Genomic DNA, 24,134 nt, shown 5'->3' with positions numbered 1-24,134 from the left:
TTCCCTAGTTTGCCGACATGCGTTTGTGGAGGGAAAAACCCGCTGTGCGCCGGTGCAAAATACGAATGATACATGCGTCACTGACAAAGTCAATTGCGCTGGGTGCAAGATAGGGCCCAAAGTGAGAAAATTTAAGTTGAAAAAAAATCAAATTTTTTTGGGTTTACCAATTGAAGTAATTTATTAGTTGTAAGCAAAAAAAAAAAAAAAACAAAGCATGGCATTCCTCGCTCTCGATTACTTGCGGGATTTAACTTCGTGTCATGCAAATTTTCCACTTAAGTTATTGTAGACACATTTGAAGCCGTGTTTGTGGCAATCGCGCCAACCAGTGAGGATCATTTGTTGTTCCATTCAAGTTAACATCTATTCATGTCTTACATTGACTTTGTTTGTGATCTACTCACGCAAATAGTTAAATTCGCTTCTGGTGTGTACGCCCCGTAAGGTTTGAGGTGCACAGGTTGCCCACTTCAATTACAAAAATAAAAAAAATCTATAATATTTTCTGCAAATTATCACATTTTGAACATTTCAAGCATATTTTAATAAGGAAACAATTAATAGCTCAATTATATATGGCCTGCTTTTCCACTGTTGTCATTTGCACTCCAGTCATTTGTTATTATTTTCCTTTATTTTTCAAAACTAATGCAGCATGTAGCTGACAAGTTTGCTCTTGTATAATCATATTTATATAGTAATAAAACTAAATGGAACTAAAGGACATTTTCTTAAGCAACACGGCAAAACATATTTTCCTAATCAGTATTTTTGTCTTGTTTAGGTAAAAATATCAAAACATCCTTAAAGTAAGATAAATGCACTTAAGAAAAATTGCATGGGATATTAAAGCTTGTTTTTGTTGAATATAAGTAGATTTTTCGTACCCCTATTGCATTTTTTCTTATTTTTAGCATAAATTTAACATAATCTAGCAAGTTTATGTTATTAAAAACATTGCCAGGAGGGTAGGAGACATAAACGTATTCAGAATATGTTTTGATATCCAAATCTTATTATCTTACACAATTTTCTAACTTTCATTTTAGGGATGTTTACACTTTTTAACGCAAAACAAGACATGAAAATTGATGTTTATTGCAGTATAAAAGCAATAGGACACAAAAGAACCCTTCTTTCCTGTTCATCGGTCATATGCTCCTCATTTCTCTTACATCTAACATGCGACAGGTTTGCCTTCACCTTGTCTGCTGTGACACAGGCCGCTTGGGGTGTGACTAAGACAGATAAGAGCAGATTACTAAAGAGACTTATTGCAGTCCCAGGGGCCAGAGCCCCACTTTCTGAGTACCCATGCATCCCATGATCCTGTAATTAGACGCAAATCAAATAGGTGAGAATGGTGAAGAATTAGAAGCGGAGTTGAACCAAGGGACAATAGACTCCAAACTCCATTAGTGGTGTAATGGAAACCATTTATCATTCTTTTATAACACGACCTCCACTAGCGTCTTACCTCCATTTTCACTGTTCTGATCATGGAACTTGAATCAGTCAACCCTCCATGGTTGAAAGCAATGGCTACCACTAAATCTTTTATTCCCTTTGAAGACAAAAATAGTGAGAGAGACATAGGTGGGCACTTCAAATCTCCGTCTTTCAGCGTTGTTAATAATAAATTAAGTTTTATGTTTTTATGATGCTGCACTCCAGAATAGTCTTTTTCAGGCTGTATGGATCCATAAAAAACCTTAAGAATCCACAGAATCTTTCTGTTGCACAAAAGAAAGTAGTGGAAAACGATTCTACAGACTATAAAAAATTAACAGTGAGTTGCCCTTATATGCAGCTTTTATCCCCTGTTCCAGAGTGCTTGAAAGCATAAAAAAATTAAACAATGTGAAGTATCTTGGTAAATATTCCTTAAAATAAAGGATATTGTACAATTTATGCATTTAAAAAAAGTTTTATGTTTTACATTAAAATAAAATATATCAAAATAAGTATCATTAAAGGAAGGTCTAATGGTATTTCTTTGATTAACACAGTTTAAGAGTGTCAAAGAACCATTTAGATGTATGACAGAGTATTGCCGAATGCACTTTTTGGGGGTTTGTGCAAGTTTTGGAAAGTTAATGAATCCAGGGCTCCAGACTAACTTTTCACTAGGAGCACAGTGGCCTCCAACTGAAAATTTTAGGGGCGCAACCAGAAAATTTAGGGGCACAACCAGAAAATTTAGGGGCACATATGTAAATCAACATGCTAACCAAATGTTCACATTTCTACTAAGTAATACACTGTATTATAAATACTTTGATGATAGATGCAAAAAGTACAATGTGCTGTTTTAAATTCAGTGTCACATCAAAGAAAAGGTCAAATTTACTGGTCGCAAAAATTTAGTAGCACACTCTCAAATTTTGGTGGCAGTCTGGAGTCCTAGAATCTGTTGTGTAAGCCGTAAGTTTAGCTTGTTCAGCTTACCAAAGAACCCAGCATTATGGGAACAATATAGGGCTGTAACCATATCTCGTGTTCCATTAAAAAGACCTGTCTAAAATCGATTCTGCATCGCAAGGCTGCGATTCTGTGTTTTATGCAGAGCTTGTGCGTGTACTATGGCGTTTTGGTCAGTAAAAAGTCCTTATCAATCTAAAATCATTATGAGTCGGGGTCGTTTATAATGTGCATTTAAAAAAGCAACACTCGTTTAACAAAATAAGTCAAAATATTCTTTATTATCATGAAAAGACCTGAAACAATCTGAAGAACGGCGATATAAATATTCTTCTAGACATTTCCTGGAATAGAGTTTGTAATGCTAGCCTACTTCTTCTGTGGCACAATTGGAGTTTCTGCACGAGAGCCCCCTCTGGCTTTTGGATGTGGTGGCATTTCACTGTAATTCATTCAGATTCATTCATTGAGGAAACGCATTTGCACGATAAATCATTACAGCCCTAGAACAATAGATGTAGTTTGTTGATTCGGGGTAGAAGCGGAGTTGTGCAAATGTGGTTGTTCAATGCTGGATTTTGTTGAAATGGGCAGTCCCAACCAGGTCATGAGCCACAGGCGGTAAGTAAAACTGCATCAAATATCTGTGTTTTATTAGCAATCGATGCGTAAGTGCATATAATGTAAACAGCATGAAGATACAGTGAATCATAAGTTATCCAGAGACAGCGGGATAATGTTTTATGTGTATTTCCTGCTCGTGACTCGCTATGCCCACGGTACGCCTCCAGGAGCTCAGATTTTTCGGAAAATAGTTGTACAACTGATTTGTCTGTAATTAATCTGATAAAACTAAAGAGTCTTCAGAGATATGAAGGATGCAGTACTACTCTATAGGTGCTCAAGATTAACATGAGATTAGCAGAAACAGCGTGTGTTACAGTATGTGACCTTTAATCACTCATTATGTTTAAATGCAACAATTTTCATCAATCTGAATAAATTTAGTCTGATTGCACATTATAAAACTACAATTTATATGTACCCTAAAAATTGCAATTCAATTTAAATATTTGTTAACATCGACATTCTATATAATCTTATAAAAATATGTCGGGTTGCCAGATTGACGTAACAAAAACAGGTCAGTGGCCATTTAAAATGAACCAAAAGCAACCCAATGACTGAAATGGCATTGCCTTGCCAGTTCATATCCTGCGATATGTAAATAAGACGTAAACATAAATACAATTCCACTGCGCATGTGCACAAGATGTTTTAGGATCGGATTGAGAAAATTATGATTTACACATTTACCTAAACAAACATGTCGTTACCCCAATAGAATCTGGACCACACCCCACACATACGCAACCCAGGCAATGATGTTTTTTGGTAGACACGCCCCTTACTGCTGATTGGTCACAAGTGTGTTATGTTAGTCGGCCCGACTTACTTTTCCAAACCATTTTTCAGGAATCGTGCACTCCGCCTTTACGGTCTATACCACTCCTTTCAATCGGATCGAAATGTGATCAAGGTGTTTATATAAAGAGTTTTCAGTCTGATTGAGCCATCAATTTGATGGGCAGTATTTAGTTGCATGTGCACAGCTACTGTATTGTATATGGTAAAATAACCTTAGTAAATAGGATTTACATGTTTTTTTGCCTATTTTTTATTAAAATTGATCAATTGTAATATTACCATTTGTAAATTCAAACAACTGTTTTTGAAAAGGCGGCTGGAGACATAAAATAAGGTAAAGTAACTGAATAACTATTAAATGTATCATCATCGCTTTACCCTCTTAATCTCAGAATATGAGGCGGGAGCTGGGAAATGTCTCATCAATTACTTTGACGGACAACAAAGAACGAAATGTCAAACTAATGATCCCTAACATCAAAGTGTAATCTTCATGAAAATTGATTAATGTAGTCTTTGTGGAGTAACCCTGCCCCGCTCAAGCCCCGATAATCGCATTGGCCTGTCTAAAGGCTGCTTGTAATAAAACAGACAGACGAATATCATGTGGGACGCACCAGCAGGTATTCGTCTTACTGTAAAACACAGAAAAGAAAGGCAAGAAGCCACTGGCTGTATTGATGCTGACATCACCTCACCAGCTCAAATCATTCTCTAGTCCTCCTCTCCCGGACCACCCAATCCCCCCTCCCTTCTCACCCTGGTTCCTGGCCATTAATAAATCCATTCGTCTCCGCTATTTGAAACCAAAGAAGCCCATGCTTTCACATACGCGTACCACTCACAGCGTTGCATCTGTCTGTTGCGGCGTGTGTGCTTGTGTTAATGCGCGTGTGCACCACAGAGAGAGAGAGAGAGAGAGAGAGAGAGAGCGGGTGAGTGAGCAAGCGAGGAGAGAGAGCGAGCAAAAAAGCAAACGATCGAGAGAAAGGGGAGGAAAGAGACGGCGAGTGCATGAGAGCAAGACAAAGCAATGAAATTCATCGGAGCCCTTTACCTACTGTTCCTTCTGCCTGCTTTGAGCTTCAACAGCAGGTAAGAGGCGATTAACAGCTCTGGCTTCATCCATCACCCCCATTCATTCTGTCTGTTTACCGGGGCAAAATAGCGGCTGATGTTAATCTGTGACAGCTCAGTGTGGTGTCTGAGCTTACAAATATGTGCTCGGATCACGTTTGCCATTTGAGTGGACGAGAGACGATGAGAGAAATGGAGACAGCACAGAGATGCAGGTGAAAGATGCTTAACAGCTCAACTTTTTTCTCGCTCTGCTCTTAGGGCTTGGCTAGCCCTGCAGACAAAACAGAGACATTCTCGTTCTGGCACAAAGAGGGAGCGAAATGTTGTACTGGGGAGTTTAAGTAGGTCTGGCGGAGGAGCAAGTTTTGTGTCAGTCATAGCTACGGGATGTCTGGGTGTTACAGAATGCGTTCGTGCAGGCATTTGCAAACAGAATAATGCTGCGAGGTGAAGATTTAGAGACAGGGAGTAAGCAGAGAAGCAAAGGCTAAGCGAGGAGGAGTCTTGCAGAGTCAGGGAGTTTCGAGGATTGATCATTAATTTAACTACTGATAAAGTCATGCTTCTGTCCTGTCTAAAGCCACAGCCATTTTCCTCTGGAAGACAAAACCGTTGCCCACGGAAAGGTCAATAAGCACATAGCCAAGTGACTTTGCAGTGTTTTTGAGAAATATTAAAGCTTATTAAAAGTCTATTTCTTCAATACTTATGCCCTTTAGATTTGTCCAGGCAGTGGCCATGCTTGGAGTACAAATATACAGATGCTTTTGGCACTGCAGTAAATGACAATAAAAAATAAGATAAATCTGATGAAATTTCACTCTGGTTATGGTATTTGTTCACCAATATGCATTGTAAAATTTGTACGCTGTTAATTTTTTATGAACAGAATTCACTGGAGGTATTCATGTGAGGCAAGTTTATAAATTACATTTAAACATTATGTTCTTTAAATGAAGTACAGTTACAGTAGTGTTATGGTCATCTCACAGCATACAAAGAAATTAAACTCCTTTCCATCAATATATTACTTATCTTTTATTTAATTATCAAGGCCAACCTCTGTAAGCAACATCTTCAGGTTTTTATTAAGCCAATTTCAAGTATATCTTTTAAATACTGAGATGAATTTTTTCATAGCTAACTGAGTAATACATGTACAGTATGTAGGCAAAAAATTATCAAATAAGTCTTGAATGGGATGCTTTTGTTATTTACTGTACAGCAATTTTTGGTTTCATAACATATCTGAAATTCCTTTGGAAAGCTAATTTTTTCAAATAAAATTGCTTTTATAACTGGTAAGAGAAAACATTAAAGGGATTTTTCACCCCAAATAAAATTTTTGTCATCATTTTCTCATCCTCAAGTTGATACAAACCAAACCTGTGCAAAATTCTTTGTTCTGCCCAGCACAAAGGAAGATATTTTGAGCAGTGTTTGTAACCAAACAATTTTTGAGTATCATTGACTTTCGTAGTATTATTTTTTTCTACTATGGAAGTCAGTGGTGCTCCTGCTTCTTGCTTTATTACAAATATCTTAAACAAATGAATTTATAAAGGTTTGGGACAACTTTAAGGTGAGTAAATTATGACAAAAAACTCATTTTCTCATGGACTATCTCTTTAAATAAGTTATCACACAAATTAACCTTAATTTTTTACCATTCCACACTACTTCTGTTATCAATAAAGGCATTTACATTCAGTTACATTGTAGATCTATTAATGTGACACAAGCCCACACTCCTAACCATTAAGATCCAGTGCAGTGAAGCAGAAACAAGAGCAACCTACAACCAATCAAGTACAGATGGAGAGATGTGATGGAGTAAAGCAGCCCTGAGACTGAGCATCATGAAGAAGGCCGTATGATCCTGCCATCACGGGTGTTTAAAACTTATGATCTTAAATTTAAATTTAGATTTAAATCTTTGATGTACTGTAGGACGACGTGCCTCTACTGTAATTTTGTAAAATACTGTTTTTTAGTGTGTTTTTTCATATGCCAGAGAATGTTGCAATGTACAGCATCATGCACTGTTGTTAAATATAATCCGGCACAGTATTTTTAGTCAGTGGTGTGCAACATCACACACCATTTTTATCTTCTCAAAGTTCATGTAGTCTGAAAGACACAGTCCATTATGAACAATCATGACTCATACAGTATATCATGAACTGGACCTGTATTTTAGTGAACAAAAAACATCCACGTTAACTATAGCTTAGCTGGAAAAGCATGGCTATAGCAAGATCATGGGTTCAGTTTTCAGCAAAATCACATTAACTATTATAAATGTAGAATTGAGAAGCAGTACCAAACACATAAATCTATTATAAACCTACAATAGAACATATACAATTAACATGTTTACGATGTGCATTTGGCAGACGCTATAGTTTTATCCATTATGATATATATTTTTATTATGTGTGCTCCCTGGCACGGCATGAATCTGTTAATGATTTGTTTGTATTATATTTAATCCTTTCCGACATTTCTGTTTAAACGTTCGAAAATATCTTTGCGTGGCTCTCATTTAATAAATACAGAATCTATGCTCAGCAGTAAACAGCTCTCATGCCAACAGCAATGCAATCTACACCAACATTTCATCAATTCTGCTTACTGGTCTGCAAAGCTCAGCTGACAACTGTATTGAACTACATATGTATAAATCAGCAAGCTATACCATTCAGCGTTTTATACAGAGAGATGATTACATTATGCTGTATAAGCATTTGATGTTAAAAGAAACCTACTTTAAACATAAATGTACTCAATGATTTCATCAGAACCTCATAGGCGGTAAACAAATGGCTGTTGTTGGCAATATCAATAGTGGAATTCTTCCAAAAGCACATTTGCATGCCATGCCTGTTCGTTTGGGTGATGAATGATTAGGGAAGTTACTGGTATGTCTGATGATGATACAATGGGCTCTATTTTAACGATCTGAAACGCAAGTGCGAAGCGCAACGCGCAAGTGAGTTTGTGGGCGGATCTTGGGCGCTGTTGCTATTTTCCCGGCGTGAGAAATAACTCTTGCGCCGGGCGCAAATCAATAAGGGGTTGGTCTGAAGTAGGTTCATTATTCATAGGTGTGGTTTGGGCGTAACGTCAAATAAACCAATCAGAACGCTAGCCAACATTCCCTTTAAACGCAAGGGCGCAAGTTCCATGGCGGGTTGCTATTATTATGACGGATTTACCAGGCGCACGCCAGGAGCGGTTCACAGCCAAGGAGACCGACGTCCTTGTACGGGGGAATCCCACGCTTGCCAGCATAAATCGGGCACGCCGTGTAACGGGAGGTGGATCTGCCTCAGGACCTGACGCCAGCAGAGGACATCGCTGCGTCCACCCTCACCGCTGAAAGGGTTTGGGGGCTTTGAAATCGGACCCAAGAAACGCAAGCAAGGTCCAACCCCAAAGTACTCTTACAAATCAAGTTCATATACATTAAGGTTTCTTATGAAAACATTTTAACTATTATTTACATAACATAAACGTAATACAGCCACACAACAAAGTTATGAAAATATTTTAATCGTTATTTGCATGAGAATAAATAAAAACTATCACCACAATGCTCACCACTTTGATTCCCCTTATCTCGTGTATTAATATTTTTAAGTGTAACAATTTATGATTTGCAAAAATAACTGTTGCATCTGTGTAGATTAGATAAGCAAAGTGTATGCGCGTTGTGCACGCTATACATTATGGTCAAGCATGCGCCCTTAAAATAGCATAATGAACCACGCGCAACGCGCCACTGACTTTAGACTAGTTTTTTTTGGTCAGTAGCGCAATTGTTTTTTGAAACTGCAAAATAGCATAAGAGATGGTTTGCGCCGCAACACGCCTCCTTTTTGCGCTGAACCACCCAGGGAGCGCAAGTTCATTCCCTAGTTTGCTGACGTGCATCTGTGGAGGGAAAAACCCCGCTGTGCGCCGGCGCAAAATACGAATGATACATGCGTCACTGACAAAGTCAATTGCGCTGGGTGCAAGATAGGGCCCTATATTTTAAAGTGTAGCCGTAGATATTTGATGGTAAATTGCTATTCCTGCATGTGTAAATGTTCATGCCTAGGTTTACATAAACATTGTAGTTTGTGTGTGTGTGTGTGGTCTTATGGTCCACAAAAGGATTTGGTACTAAATCACTGCACATGTCAAATTTTTTTAATGAATGGATACGAAGCCCGGATGAGATTCTTGTACCTTGTAAATTATGTATTAACATGCGGTTAGATTTGTCTTTCAGCGTTTTATAAATATATATATATATAAATATATATATATATATATATATATATATATATATATATATATATATATATATATATATATAAAGAAATTAACATTTTTAAATATGTTTTTAAATTATGAATACTCACACAATGCTTAAAAAGCTTTTTATGAAGCAGGTCACCATGTGGGGGCTGACATATGGGATCATATGCCTTATTGGTCTTTTGGAACAGTTTTATTCAGTGGAGCCAAAATGAACAATTTAAAGCTCACATAACACACGCTGTTTCTGCATTTCTGATGTTAATCTGCAGTACCTATGGAGTAGTATTACATCCTTTATATCTCTGAAGAGTCTTTAGTTTAATCAGATTTATAAAAGAAAGATTAGCTATGCCGATTCTTTCCGATGAAGAATGAGTTACTACCGCGGGAGGAGAGAGTAAAAGTCTAACTTATTATTCACTACATGTTTATGTCGTTATTATAAAATGCACACGCCTATTTCCAAAATAACACAGAAGCCTTACTTACCGCATGCAACTCATGACCCATTTGGGACTTTTCAATGAAATCCAGCGCATCAAACACACACGCAAAACTCCCGGATAAACAAACTATATCCATTGTTTCCATGAGGCTGGCTTTCTTCTCCTTACATCCAAAAACAAACTTCTTCATTCATGCCGTTGTTGAGTTTTGAAATTAAACAAAGCTGTCACGTGATGTGATGTTTGTAAGTTCTAGCGTCTCCGGCTGATGGACGAGTGGGCGGGGTTTTCCAGGAAAAAGTGCCTATAAAAATAAGTGATACGTATTGAAACCCCCAAAACGTCAGCTGGACCCATAATAAAAAAAAAACTTTCCGAAACGTGTACGAACCCTGGCGAAGTGCATTCGGCACAGAAATACTCTGTAACATGCCCAACTGCTTTTTTGACACTTTGCCTACGTTTAGCATGAGGAAACAACTCAACTCAACTTTAAACAGTGTTAAAAAGTCAGAATGCATGCAATACCATTAAACCACCCCTTAAATTTTTGATTACATTTTTATTAACATTTTTATTTTAGAGCTTGTGATTAAACTAAATGTTTTTCTTGTAATTATCAGCACTCCTGCTGTTAAATATATTATAGATGTTGCACAGCAATGCTGGAGCTTGACGACACTGGGAAGGAGCGTTGAATGATGGGAGTTATGGAATAAAGTTTTATAATGTAACGTTATAGCCAACATAATAATTTGATAGAAGCAACAACAGGACGTTGCAGATTTTATAATAAGAACCAATCAAACACATCTGACATCAAAGAATCACAAATGTGAGCCGTAATATCATGCACCACTTTAATATCATACCAAATGGTCTGTGCAGTGACACACAAAGTCAAACATATTTATGATTTCTACGGCAATTAGGGCGGAAACTGAGACTAATGTAGACATGACACAATTGCAGGTGATGCGATGAGGCGTTAAACTGGTTGAAAACATTGTTGGAAACATTTGGGTTAAGTGCACAAGTGAATTTTTTTAATCTATATTGACATCTTTACTGTTTGTACACAATGATGACGTGGCAGTGTATGTGCGGGCATCTTGGAAACGGACGTATGGCAAGAATCAGCAGTAAAGCAACACAGAAAGTTATTTTAATAAGTTGACTTTATCAACTTTTTCAACACAGCTACCAAATCCATGTATTATAGTGGAGTGGATAGAAGACGTTAGCAGATGGCCAAATATAAAGTGGCCAGATACATACGTATATTAGTATATTATATTAATGCAACCAAATGAAGACATTTTGAAGCTGCACCGTTTTGATAAACTTTCTGAGTTGCTAACACGTTAGAACCAATGGGGAACAACACCACTTCTGTTGACCTAATGCGAGCGCAGGCTATTTGATCATGTGTGTTGTAAAAGGGTCTATTTTATTTTAAAGCAAAAATCATACATATTTTGCCTTTATTTGTTTTTTATGAGAAGTTTTCTCATGAAGCTCACACAGGTTGTTAAATGTCTCTTATCACTTGCTCTGTATTGTGGGTCTGGGCTTTGGTTCCTCTGCTCAAGTGCCTCGGCTCACTGTTACAACTGTCAGTGCTTCTCAGTTCCGCTCGCGCGCCTGCAGCGTCTCCCCCAGGATCTCGGTCTCTTTCTCTGATGACTCAAACTTTGATGTAGGGAACCGTGGCATCTTCTGCCAAACCTTTGCCTACAGTGGAGTGACTGAAAAATGTCAACAAAAAAAAGTGTTTTTGCAAAGGTATAAAATGGAAAATGTAGGAACTCACATGTTTGTTCAGTTGCAGGGGTGAATTTGTTCCTCCTGGAAACAGTGCCTTTGATTTCTTAAGCGAAGCATGTGGCAAAAGACTAGGAGACAAACTCGTTGCATTGTGGATCAATGACACTGGTGTCTGGTGGAGGGGGTCATGTGTCTCATAGCTTTGCACCGTTAGCCTGATCGTTAACCATAAATTTTAATGTTTTAATGGCTCAAACGGTCTCGCTAATATCTTTGTGCTGTGGCTACCGGGATGCGTTAAAATATTCCATTCTTGCTTTGTGTGAATAACGACCTTGAATAATGCTTTCGGGTAGTCATGGAAACCCTTGATAGGAATAGTTCTTCTCTGTAAGTGTACTAGCAGAATTTGCTGTGAACACACTGATATGTGATGGTCATGTAAATGTCTGTCTTTTGTGTGGTTTGTTGTTTGGAAAAAAATCTTGCTTATTCTCTTAATTGTTTCTCCAAGACAGTAATGAGGATTTCATGGCAAGTCAAATCATCTTTACAGATTTGTATACTACAGAAAGAAAGTAATCTTAAATTTCCTTTAGAGTTTCAGAGTAAAATCTCAACAATAATTCTAATGGTGTTGCCAAGATACCAAAGTCTGTAATGAAAAGTCAATATGAACTTCCAAAACAAGTTTTTTTTGTCATTCGGCCATTGCATTGTCGTTAACTCTTATTGCATGTATTATTTATGTCTATTTTATTTCAAATATGTACAGGCTAGTTTAGGAAGAAATTTCTCAGACAAAGAAGAAAAGAAATTAAAGATGAGATCTCCTAAATATCTCAATTATTTCACCTAGACATTGCGTCTTGCTTTTGGGATATTTCTCTTGAGAAAAAGACCAATAAATCTGAAAGATGACTCCATTAGAGTTTCAGTAGAGATCTCAACAATGTCACAAACTGATAATCAATATAAACCCAAACATTTCTCATCAAATGTACCAAACAGTCTAGATTCATTTGATGCATGTCCATTACTCTTGGCTTTTAACAATAATCTCATTGGTTTTCTCATTTGTTTTCCTCCTAAGCAATTTTAAGATATATCTGAGTCTAAGATAATACTGTACCTTATTGTAAATCTCCTGAGATATAAAATTTTCCTCCGAGCTAAACAACAAACAACTCGAATCAGTTTATTAAGCCATGAAACATCTAAACACAATAACACTTTCATTTGTGAAAACATCATTTTGTGCTTATTCACTTTATTGTACTTTCTAATTCATGTTAGTACACGGCTCGTTGGAATTCTTGATTCTGATTGCTCAGTTGAGACATTTGCAGGTTCGTTCTTTTCAAATAATAACCGCTCCAAAGTAATAACGCATAGCCGGTACTACTTGTACGAGTAAAATCGCTCCGCGCCAATAAAGATCAATAAAGATTACTGTTTGGCGCCATCTTGTGACAAACACTGGACAACCACGACAAGACACAGACAGCTTACTGAGACTGAACTTGTCAAAATAGAGCATGACAGCTACGAAGCCAACACACAAAAAAATACAGAATGGGCATTAAAACTTCTCAAAGACTGGCTAAAAGAGAAAAAATGGAGACAGACAAGTATGAAGCAGAGAATCTTAATAAGGTATTACGATCATTTTATGCATCTTTGCAAAGTTTCTCGGAAGGATAAAAATGTTAATTTTAAACAAATATGCCAATTAAATGTTTCAAATTCATATTCATGTCCGGTTTTATCTCCGCTTCGCGTCGGGTCCTGATCACACTGTCGGGGCTTATTTCCCGATAACTACCGGCTGCCTCTACATTATCCCTTACATAACAACTGCTCAAAACAAATAACACACGTAACCCGGATGCTGCAAATCATTTTGACAGGTTCAATTTAATTTTACACAAAAATGAAATAGAAATATGTCTTTTAATAACATATATGACATTATATTTGAAAATCATTAAAGAAAATAGTGTGTTCGTGACATTTGAATGCCTTGTCTTATCTAAAAACCGAAAATAAACTGGTTTTCCTCGCAGAAGGTCTGCACTTATAAAAATGAGCAAATTAATTAATATTTAATATCAATATTTAATGTTCCTTACATTACTTATGAGGTAAATAGCCGTGTAATAACAGTCGTTTGTTATGTAAGGAATAATTAACAACGGGCCGTTTAATTATTTGTGAATATACACAACCAAGGTGGTAATGTGGCACGGTGCGAAGCAAATGTGCATTTTTTCAAATAATTCAAAGGACCGGAGTCAATTATTGTGCTTATACCATGTATACCACAAACATTGCTCTGGTGGTTGTTTTAAGACATTTGACAGGTTAGTTGTGCGTTTTACAGAAAAATAATCAACACCAGTGGAACGTTTCTAAACAAATCAGAATAAAGCATTCAACAGACTCGTGGTATAACATGAAATTAGCCCCTTTGCGTCAGGTCCTGATCACAAGTCGGGGCTTTTTTCTGCAACAACAACAACCTTTACTTAACCCAGTGGCATGCTCTTGAAATAATTTCAAAAGGTTGGGGCTGCAACAATAACAACCCTTGCTTAACCCAGTGGCATGCTGTTGAAATTATTTCAAAAGATTGGCTTTTTTCTACTGTGGCAGCATCCTGGTGGTTAAGCACCTGAAATTTAAAAAAAAATTGTTCTCGAAATATCCAGCTTGACGCAATCGCTTTCATCTGACAGACTCTCCCAGTATGTGTCACAGATAGATTTAAAAGAAGCTGAAACTCTCAACTGTGCTTATATCTCAACTTCGCTTTTAAAGCTGTGAGGAGCTGCGAGGAGCACGTGCCAGGCTGCAGAATACAACAGATTTGCTGGCAGATGCGGAGGTGCCCATGCATGACCGCGCCCAGAGTGCTTGGCATCGTGAGCAGTAAATGGAAAAGGTCCAACATTATTCTGTGCTCACCTTGTGATGCATGGCATCCACCTTACGCACTTCTTTCTCTCTTTGGGTCGCATCTGTGATGTGCACTGAGAGGGGTTTCCATCTCACGCTGTGATTACATTTGGGGTTTATTTATGATTTGAGATTCCTTTAATTCATATTTTACTAGGCTGAATGAGCGCTATTCGTTGTATATTAATGTTTGGAAAAAAGCTGAATGTGGTAACAGTTTAAACTGTTTTAACTTGACCTACATAGTAAGCATTAATAAGGCATAACACGTTTTAGCAATTACAACTTTCTGTGGTTAGATGAGCTCATAGCTATTTGCAAGCATGGTGTTAGAAAGAAGGGGAGAGGATGCCTTTGATGAAATAACCCTATGAGAAAGAGATGCTTTGAATGCAAGGACAATGTCATAAGTGTTAACATATGCATGCAGATAGGGTAGATCGGACGTTACCGGGAGAGGGGCTGTGTCGTCCTGTTCTTGGCTTGGCTCTAAGGGAAGATTGAAATTCAAGAGGCGTACTGTAATCAGAGCGTTATGGCAACCAAGCAGGCTGTCTAATAGTAAATTAACAGTAAACAGAACCTTGCTATGCCACGACAAATGTAAAGTAATTAATACACCTGACTAGACTAGAATAATGTCGATATTCCATAATGGCTGTCAGTATCAGGTGCATCTTCTGTGAGGAGAGAGATGATGCCTGCTTCAAAAAATATGGCAAAGAAAATAATCAGCTGTAAAAAGTGAAACGATGTTAAGCGTCCAAAAAGTGACGCCAGTGTTTAAGAGTGCCAGCTGGAGATTAATGTCTCTCTTGAGCTCATTTTGTTCTCATTGAGTATATGGCATGATAAGTGTCTTTAGCAATGTGTATAGCTAATTGCTCTGTCAGTGAACTAACTCTGCACATTGGCCTGAAAAGGTCAAACTGGTTAAAACACTTGGACTAATTAAGTGGGAAAGTAGGAAATAACTCACCCATACGGACATCAGCATTTTTCGCCTCGTTTGAATCGAAGACTGGATTTATACGGCAGATCTTTATGCCCGATTCCAATTTGTTGACTAAATCCGATTTTTTTGACAACCAACTTTTATAATTTTTTAAAATTGTCTCGTATCTAAACACTTGGGAAAATTATTCAAGTTTTATTTCCACATTAATGAGTCCTGAAAGCGATCTGAGAATATCGCTCTATGTGCTCTTTTTTTATGGTTACACGTTCAACTGTTTTCACATTTTATACATTTTCTGGGTTAATTTAACCCAATTCCTGGGGTTCATCTCCTTTTTGAATGTTTTGAAAGTACATTTTGGGTTGAAAATAACCCAGAATATTTTTTCAGTGTAGTAAAAAACTAAAAATGTTATATATTGTATTATTGTATTGTTAAACATTAACAATAAGTTTTCCAGTAAACATTTTCCAGAGCATACAAACTACACACATTTCTGACTTTATAATAATTAGTACACTGTAAAAAATGCTGAGTTGTTTTTAACCAAGCATTGGGTCGAAAAGGGATAAACCCAACCCAGTGGGTTGCAATTTAACCTATGCTGGGTTTAAACTCATAATGCTGAGTTGTGTTGACCCAAGTTGGGTCCAATTAAAAAAAATTCTGGGTTAATTTCACCCTGGGTTTGTCCTTTTCTGATACAATGCTAGGTTCAAATTAACCTAACATTTTTTTGAGTGCTAAAACAAAGGGGAGAGCGGGGCACAACCTAATGCTTTTTGGTTTTGGCTCAATCATTCAAAAAATATTTGAGTTTGATTATTTTATACAAGCAACACACACATCTCTGCTACAAATGAACATTTGAAGTTTGTTTCAAGTACTTACCATTCTTGGACAATTACACCAAACATGACAGAAGTGCAAACGTTACAACTTAACCCATAGGTGGGGTTAATTGTAAAAGCAGGGGGTTAGTTGTAACACTTGCTAAAAATTAAGTTTTCAGGCAAATATTTCAATACTATTTTGTCTATATACTTGAAGTGGATATTGTTTATATATCTGTCTATAATAGACAGGTAACCACACTGTATTCATTCATCCAGCTAACAATAGTTCAATTATAAATGGATACAAATGTATAAATATGTGAGGAAAAAGAAGCACAATTATGTCAATTTTTTTTATATGTGATCCATTCTGTCATAACCATACTACAGTTTCAAAATCAAATTCTGAGATAATGAGCATCAAAGTCTGATTTTAGCCATTCATTTCTTTATGATTTCAATCTTTGACGTGACCTTATTCAATCAATATTAAAGCTATGAACAAAAATTTATTTGACACATGATTTTTGATAGACAGGCACATTTATTTTGTTAGCAGCAAGCAGGGGCGGCGTTTGCGTATGGCAGGGTATGGCATTACCATACCCTAGCATTCAGACAAAACACCAGAAATCAACAGGCTATAATGAAGCTCATTAAAAATAATGTTAAATATTTTCAGTAGAACATATCTGAACATTGGTACATCAATAATATGGATAATTTACGCGTGTGCTCGACTTCATGCTATAATACAGGAACCGACATGTGGATGACATCAACGTGGCGCGAGAGCGGTCTGAAAGCAAACTCTTCCAATGATTTCTCGCCTCACCCTCGCGGTACTTTGATGTCATCAACCTGTCGTTCTTGCAGCGCAGCTTGAATTGTGCAGGAGGTTTCATGATGACCGCTGTTGTTATAATCTTTATTTTCGCAAGTAAACTCCTTTTTTTGTTTTAACAGACTCAAGGTTCTCCCCCACACTCGCGCTATGCATATTGCATACATTATTCCAGAAGTAAAATGATTTGTTCTCTGTGGATAAATAAACATGTTCTCTTACACTGGGAAATTGTAGCGCAGTCGAAGTGATTGTATTATTTATTTGCGCGCGTTTTTTAATATGGCGACTTGTGGAATAAAAACTTCACGACGACAAAAGGTAAGACTTGTTTTTACATTTAGCCCTGTTTTTCTGAGAGTTTTATTTAGTGTTTTAGTCTTAGTTGGTTTAGTTAGCTGGCTGGGTTAAGTACGTGTGCTCTATCACATCATTAAAAGTCTTTATTGTGTTTTATAAATGTTTATAAATTTGTGAAGGGATGTTACAGTATGTTTTGATATTATCTTGTTTTAGTTTATCTGTTGCTGGAGTTGCACTTAGTTAAGAATGACAACATTTGAAAAGCATTTTAAACAACCATGATTTCTATTTTTGTTTTTCATTTGTATTGCTTCCGTATTGTTGTCAGTAAGTGTACATCCGTGCAATCATAGTATGATTTTATACGGGTTGGTGGAGTATGTAGACATATCATGGATATAATGTGGTTTCATAAATTCGTTATTTGAATGGCCTTCTTGTATGAAGGATTTTTGCCATACCATAGGTTTTCGTGAAACGCCGCCACTGGCAGCAAGCAACCATTTGTGTGTAGCCTATTTAAAACAACGGCAAAAACTGCGCTAACATTAGCGGTTTTCATATCGTAAGTGCTGAGGGGTAAATTGTAACACATCGTTACGATTAACCCCGCTGGGTCAAAATATTTTCAAGCCCACCAAAAAAGTTGCTAAGAGCTGCAGACATATTTCAAAACGATGCTATGTTTTAGTCAACAAAGACACTGATTAATATGACATAGCATTGGATTTGGTATCTACACACCCAACTAGGAACCGAAAAAAACATATGATTATTTTATATATATTAGAGTCCATCCGCTGGGTTATATTAACCCAGAAAATGTTTACATATGACCCAACAATGGGACAACACAGCATTTTGGGTAGAAACAACCCATCATAGGTTAAATGACATCCCAACGGGTTGGGTTTGTCCCTATTTGACCCAATGCTGGGCTGAAAATAACCCAGCGTTTTTTTATGTAGTGTATTATATTTTACTTTATTTTTTATTCTTTTGACCATTTTGATAAAGTCTATGTTATGTGTTGACCTTTGTCAATTTATTTTCATTATACTTATAAATGCACAATTATGTAAATCATTTCAGTAACACATTATGCACTACTTCTTTGTACATACATGGTGCATTCATTCTTTTGATCAATCAATTTTGAGGCAGAATGCTTATATAAGAGATATTTTCATTGTTAATAGCACTAGAAGTGTAAACTTTGCCCTTGTTATTATTAGGATAAAGCTTTTAGGGATTCTTTAGAGAAGCGTTTTACTTGAGTGAGAGTGTGATTGGTCCTGGGTTCAAATCATGGATAATGCGAAGGATTTTTTGGTAATAAACCAGAATTGCAGCTATATGTCAGTAGATGTAAATCAGGTGCAGAGTGCATTTTTTGCATTTTATTTTATGGTCTCACAGGAATGGTGCATGAGTTAATGAGAATAGTGTTTGTATTATAGCTACAAAATAAAACCTGCGCTAATGAATAAGAAAAATGGCTCTTTTGATAAACACACGAGTCCACAGCACTGCAGTATGCATGTAGGTTTGTAAGCGAATGGTGTCAATCAATGCCATAGTGGTCTACTTATCCAGCCACTGTGCTGACACATATAAGCAGTACGGTCATCCAGACATTAAAGTAGAAATCACAAAGTATTATGAACACCACTGTAAGGACTGTAAGAAACAAATAAATAAATAATGGCGAGTAAGAAAGAGAGAGAATGACCGCTGGAGATTTGTCAGACAAAGAGATTTGATGTATATGTCTCTTCCAGTGGTTGAAGCTTTAAGAGCTGTACATTAGCAGAGCTTCCACTGAAAGTGGGCGAGAGAGTAAGAAAGACAGTAAAGGGATGGAATGGGGGGGTGTTGTTCACCCTTTCTTATTTTAAAGTTAATGGCCACAGGAGTGAGTGGTGTGTCTTCTGGGTATTCAGCATTAACGCTACGAAGACACTGAAGCGTGTCTGGTTCTTGTCGCCATACTAGTAAATTGAACTGTCAAAAAACTCACGGTTTAGGACAGCACATGAAACCTCTATACCCCTCCAACTTGCATTGAAAAGAATGTAATAAACACTTTGTTGTAGCACCCCCTCAAAAAAACTCAATTTTCAATCAAAGCAGAGTGGGAGGCTATTTATTTGGAAACTGGATGCCTTTCAGTTGCTCAAATGAATATAGATTCTCCAGCAAAAACGTTTCACACTGTTGCGGTGACGTGTGTAATTGAGAAAAAGACAATAGCACTGCATATCTGTAGAGCTCGTGGGGTAGAGAAAGCCAGCATGCACAGCAGGTTTTTGTGAATGTTATGATTGGATAATTTCCAAAAATTGAATGCTCATCTGGTCTCATAAAAAGCATAAAGTAAAGCTTGTCCTTGGTTCAGGCCGCGGCTATTTAATAGAAACCTATTCATTGTCCCTGTTCCTGTTCTCATTGTCTCAGGGTCACATCTTCTCCGAGAAGAGCATAACTATGAGCATTTTTTTGTCCTTTTCCAGTGTGCAAATTTAAATTTAATAGAAAAATACAGTACAGTAATTCAATATTCAGTAAATGCAACAGTCTTTAACAAATATTAAAGATACATTATATAGTGTGTATGAGCATTAACCCAAAAACATTTAGCTTCATACAGTACACTAGATAATTGTAACCCTGCTTGTGAAAACCCAGCTAAGGTATTTATTTGTGGTTTACTACATAAAATCATCCTACAAATGTAAAGTATGTTCTTTGAAAATCTAAACTTTGTATTTTTAAAGTTCATGTCAGCGATTGAAATCATACTGAAATGAATGCTTAAAATCAAACTGTGATGCTCTTTATCTCACAATTAGATTTGAGACTTTTCAGAGGCAGTCTCAGTGACATTACCACCGTCTTCAACTGGCAGAATAGTCGAGGAAACTTTCTTGGGAAAAGCGTGTGAGAGCGAGGCTTGCATGTGTATAAGTCCGCCAGCATAGTTTGCTAACAGAAGAATGCTGGCAAGTGACTAAAAATTCAAGATCTGTATCTGGAAAAAATTACATTCTTCTCATTTTCAGTGGTGATAAACGTAACCTATTAAATATTGAATTGACTTTCAGGTAGCGGTTGGCTATAACCGGCACTAACAAAACAGCAAAAGGAAGCTTCATGAATAAATTAAATATACCTTTCTTTTGAAAAATAATGGTGGTGAGTAATTGTCAGCCCATTTTCTCTCTGTCTCTGACCTCTGTAGCCTCTCTTTTAGTTTTTGATGTCCAGACTTCTTAGTCAAAGACATCTCTAATTTGGCAGTTCACCATCTGATTCTGATCTCACTCAGTGACTGACTGACTCTATTCTTGAAGCTACGTAAGACTGGACGAAACCATGCAGTAAATAAGGGGATGGGGTAATTTTGCTGGAAATGCAGAAACAAGCCATAACTTTGTTTTATTAGTAACTCTTTGGTAGATAAATTTATAATTTCTATTACATCACCACCATTACTGTTACTAATAAAAATCTCTGGGGCCTCAAAAGTGCGTCGGCCCTTAGAATTGTCTTAACGCCCCTTTGTGGCGCTCCTGGGTGAAGAACTTGAAAGTCTATGGACAGTTCACTCTTATACACACATACTATTTCAAGTTTTGACTTTTGATAAGTTGACATAACCAGGCCCAAACGAAACATGATCGGCACATGATAATTTCAAATCCGTTTACAACTAATGCTCTTGTTATGTTTAATACAAAGTTTACATTGCGTTGTAAAAATTATGCAAAATGCTCTTATTGTTCTTCATAAGTTTTCTTATTATTATTATTTTTATTCCGCCCTAATTTTTGGCCAGCTCCTGCGACTAGGCCATTTGACACAGAGACCCCATTCAAACTTTAAAACGTTTGGGCAGTGCCGGTGTACGTTGCTTGAGGAGATGACATCACGGATCCATGTCGTTCTTCCGCCATATTGGATTGAACAGAAAACCAAAAAAAGATTCACAGGTCACAAATTTTGTCCGAACTACACAAACTGGACATACATGTTCCTTGGACCAAGCCTCACAAAAGTTACTAGAAGGATTTTTGATTTTCGTAAGCGTTTGCCTGTCACAGCCCAAATGAAATCTGTGGCGTAGCTGCCAAAACAGGAATCCTTCATATCTCATAAACGCTTTCGCCTATTGAAACCAAACTTTGTACATGTACTTGGGTCTCCATGACGATGCACAACATCAAAAGAAAAAAAATACATTCTAAAATTTTACGCCGCCAAACAGGAAGTCGTTCATATCTCAGGAATGCTTTTACGTATTGAAACCAAACTTTGTACATGAATTTGGGTCTCCAATGTGAGGATGCATAACATCAAAAGAAAAAAAAACATTCTAAAAATTTACGCCACCAAAAAGGAAGTCGTTCATATATCTGGAACGCTTTCACGTATTGAAACCAAACGTTGTACATGAACTTGGGACTCCAATGTGCACAAGATAAAAAAACTAAATTGGCGGCACCAGAGCAAGCACACTTTCGCAGTTCCTCCGGAAATGCATTTTCTAGTTTTTTAAGCAATTTTGTAATATTTACCGCTTAAATTCTCTAATTTCTTTTTTTTAAACTTTAAAATCATTCCCCAGAATTCCGCAGATTTTTCCAAAAACATTCCACAGAAAAAGCAAAAATAAGTCCTAACTTAACATAACTTATAAACACAAGTTTAAATTGTTTAACCTAATTTGTTAAGTTAAAGTAACGTAAAAAATATATGTTGATTTGTATTTTTTTTACAGTGTACGCTTGTGTCTTATACATCTTGAGAAGTGAAGCCTCTGGCTTTTTGATCGCCCCTTGGTGGCTGGCTGCAGTACAAGTCATAAACCCTGCCCTCTTCATGCAAACGAACGAGACTCGTCTCTAAATAAAAAAAATATTTACACTTCCAATAAAATATGGTTTTGGTCTGTTAAGGTAGTTGTTATAACGCTTATATATATTCAACTGTTAATTTTTGTGATGAATTCCTTTTAGCTAGTAATTTGATACTATAGAAATGGAACGTGTCGTTATGATTTACGTGGTTGAATTGGGCATCCTTCTGTGCATGCCCTGGCTCCAGACTGACGTATTTACGTGACATGGCAGTGCCCATGGTCAGACATTTTTGGCTTCAATTAATTACAGTGAAAGGAAGCGACGTTGTATCGTCCATCTTTTTTACAGTCTATGGTACATATCTGTACAAAAATGCTACATATTAGGACCTTTTTCAAAGGTATTGTGCAAGCAACTGTACTTTTTATTCTAAAAGTGTAGAAAACCATGGGACAGAATGGTCCACTGTTTTTGTGATTTCTGCTGAACTAGACGCAACTCACTTGGGTGTCACATTTATACCAGTGTTTCTATGAAAAAATGGTCTTTTATTAGGCATTTGAGCGAAATGCTTCGCTAGAGGCAACATATAAAGGTCACCGAATATGAATGAGTTTGTCTGCCTCTACAGCTTTAAACTTGTGAATTTTTGATCAAATGCTACACTGAATATATAAGTTGCTTCTGACTGTATTATTTAGCATATATCCTGCGATATTGTATAAAATATAGTTGCCTATTTAATCTATATATTCTGGCAGAACATTATTGGTTATTTAATGAACAACTGAACCATTAAAACAGCATATTGGTTTTCGAAAAAGTCATTAACCTGTGATTCTAACCTTCAATCACTTTATCCCTTGGCATCATCTTCAAACACCTTTAATTAAATATCTTATATCTACTAATTTTCCTGAAACACGACATGATTACGCGTTTAACATTTTAATATAACATAAAAGATCATGAGATTGTAATGCTTTCCCTTTTCAGCAAAAATCCTTTTTAAGTGTTTTAGCCAATATGTTGCATAAGCAATATTATTTAAGGAGTTTTTGTTTTATAAAAGTGATTAAAGAGAATATTCATTGCAGCTTAAGGGTTCAGACCTTGCTAGAATGGCTTTTTAAAACCAATTAAAATTCCAGCTGTAGTGTATGGCAAAAATGACAAGAATTAAAAAGTTTGATGGCGTGTTGCATCACACCTTCTTCATCACCTTTGCAGTAAAGTAAGTTTCAGTGTTCCGCCTAAGAAAAAAATTCTATGTTAGGAATGCTTATTGATTTATAAGGAATGATGATTTATGGTACGGATGAAATCAATCCGGGGCCAGATCTAATTGGTGACCTCTGATCTAAACCAATATTGTTATTGTTGCCATGAGTTTGAAGGTGCCCTTTCTCAGAAGAATAGCGCTGATGCCGGTAAAATAGATTTTAATCCTGAGCTTATAAAGCTAATAACGCCTTGATTATAAAATAACACAGCTCTGTCTTTCCTCTTCTTTCTTGAACTTTTATGCACGCTGTAGACAAAAGGGAAAGTAACCTTGACTGCCTCTCAGGAGAAAAATGGCCCGCTGTCAGTCAAACCCTGCATCTTTGCGACCTGAGGCGTGACAGGACAAGGCTAGAGGGAAGTTGTGTGCCCCTGTGTGTGAGTGTTTACGGATGTGCACATGTAGGTCTCGGGAGGATGAAAGTTTAAAAGTTTTGGGTTTTATTTGACCGTCAATCATGACATCGAGATTGATTGGGGTCTAGGGAGCGGAGGGGCTATTTTCTAGTATGGTGGGGTGACACTGAACAACACTGACATAAGTTGTTTCCATGAATTTGTTTTTGTTTAAAAAAGGACAAAGTGGACATTCGGAATGACTGATTAATGCATGAGGGACCCTCTGAATTATTG

At 36.9% G+C, this 24,134-nt stretch overlaps 1 protein-coding gene across 1 annotated transcript in view; it reads left to right on the top strand.

The window, feature by feature from the left end:
• Positions 1-4,659: 4,659 nt before the first annotated feature.
• luzp2 (leucine zipper protein 2) overlaps positions 4,660-24,134 on the top strand; it is a 137,886-nt gene continuing 118,411 nt past the window's right edge. The window contains exon 1 of the mRNA XM_065283062.2: positions 4,660-4,947. Coding sequence (XP_065139134.1) covers positions 4,886-4,947 — 62 coding nt within the window. The 5' untranslated portion in view covers positions 4,660-4,885. The remainder of the gene's footprint in view (positions 4,948-24,134) is intronic.

This window comes from Paramisgurnus dabryanus, chromosome 9, assembly GCF_030506205.2.
Source record: "Paramisgurnus dabryanus chromosome 9, PD_genome_1.1, whole genome shotgun sequence".
NCBI classification, from domain to species: domain Eukaryota; kingdom Metazoa; phylum Chordata; class Actinopteri; order Cypriniformes; family Cobitidae; genus Paramisgurnus; species Paramisgurnus dabryanus.
Note: the sequence above shows the minus strand (reverse complement) of the source record. Positions and strands in the feature narration are given on the sequence as shown.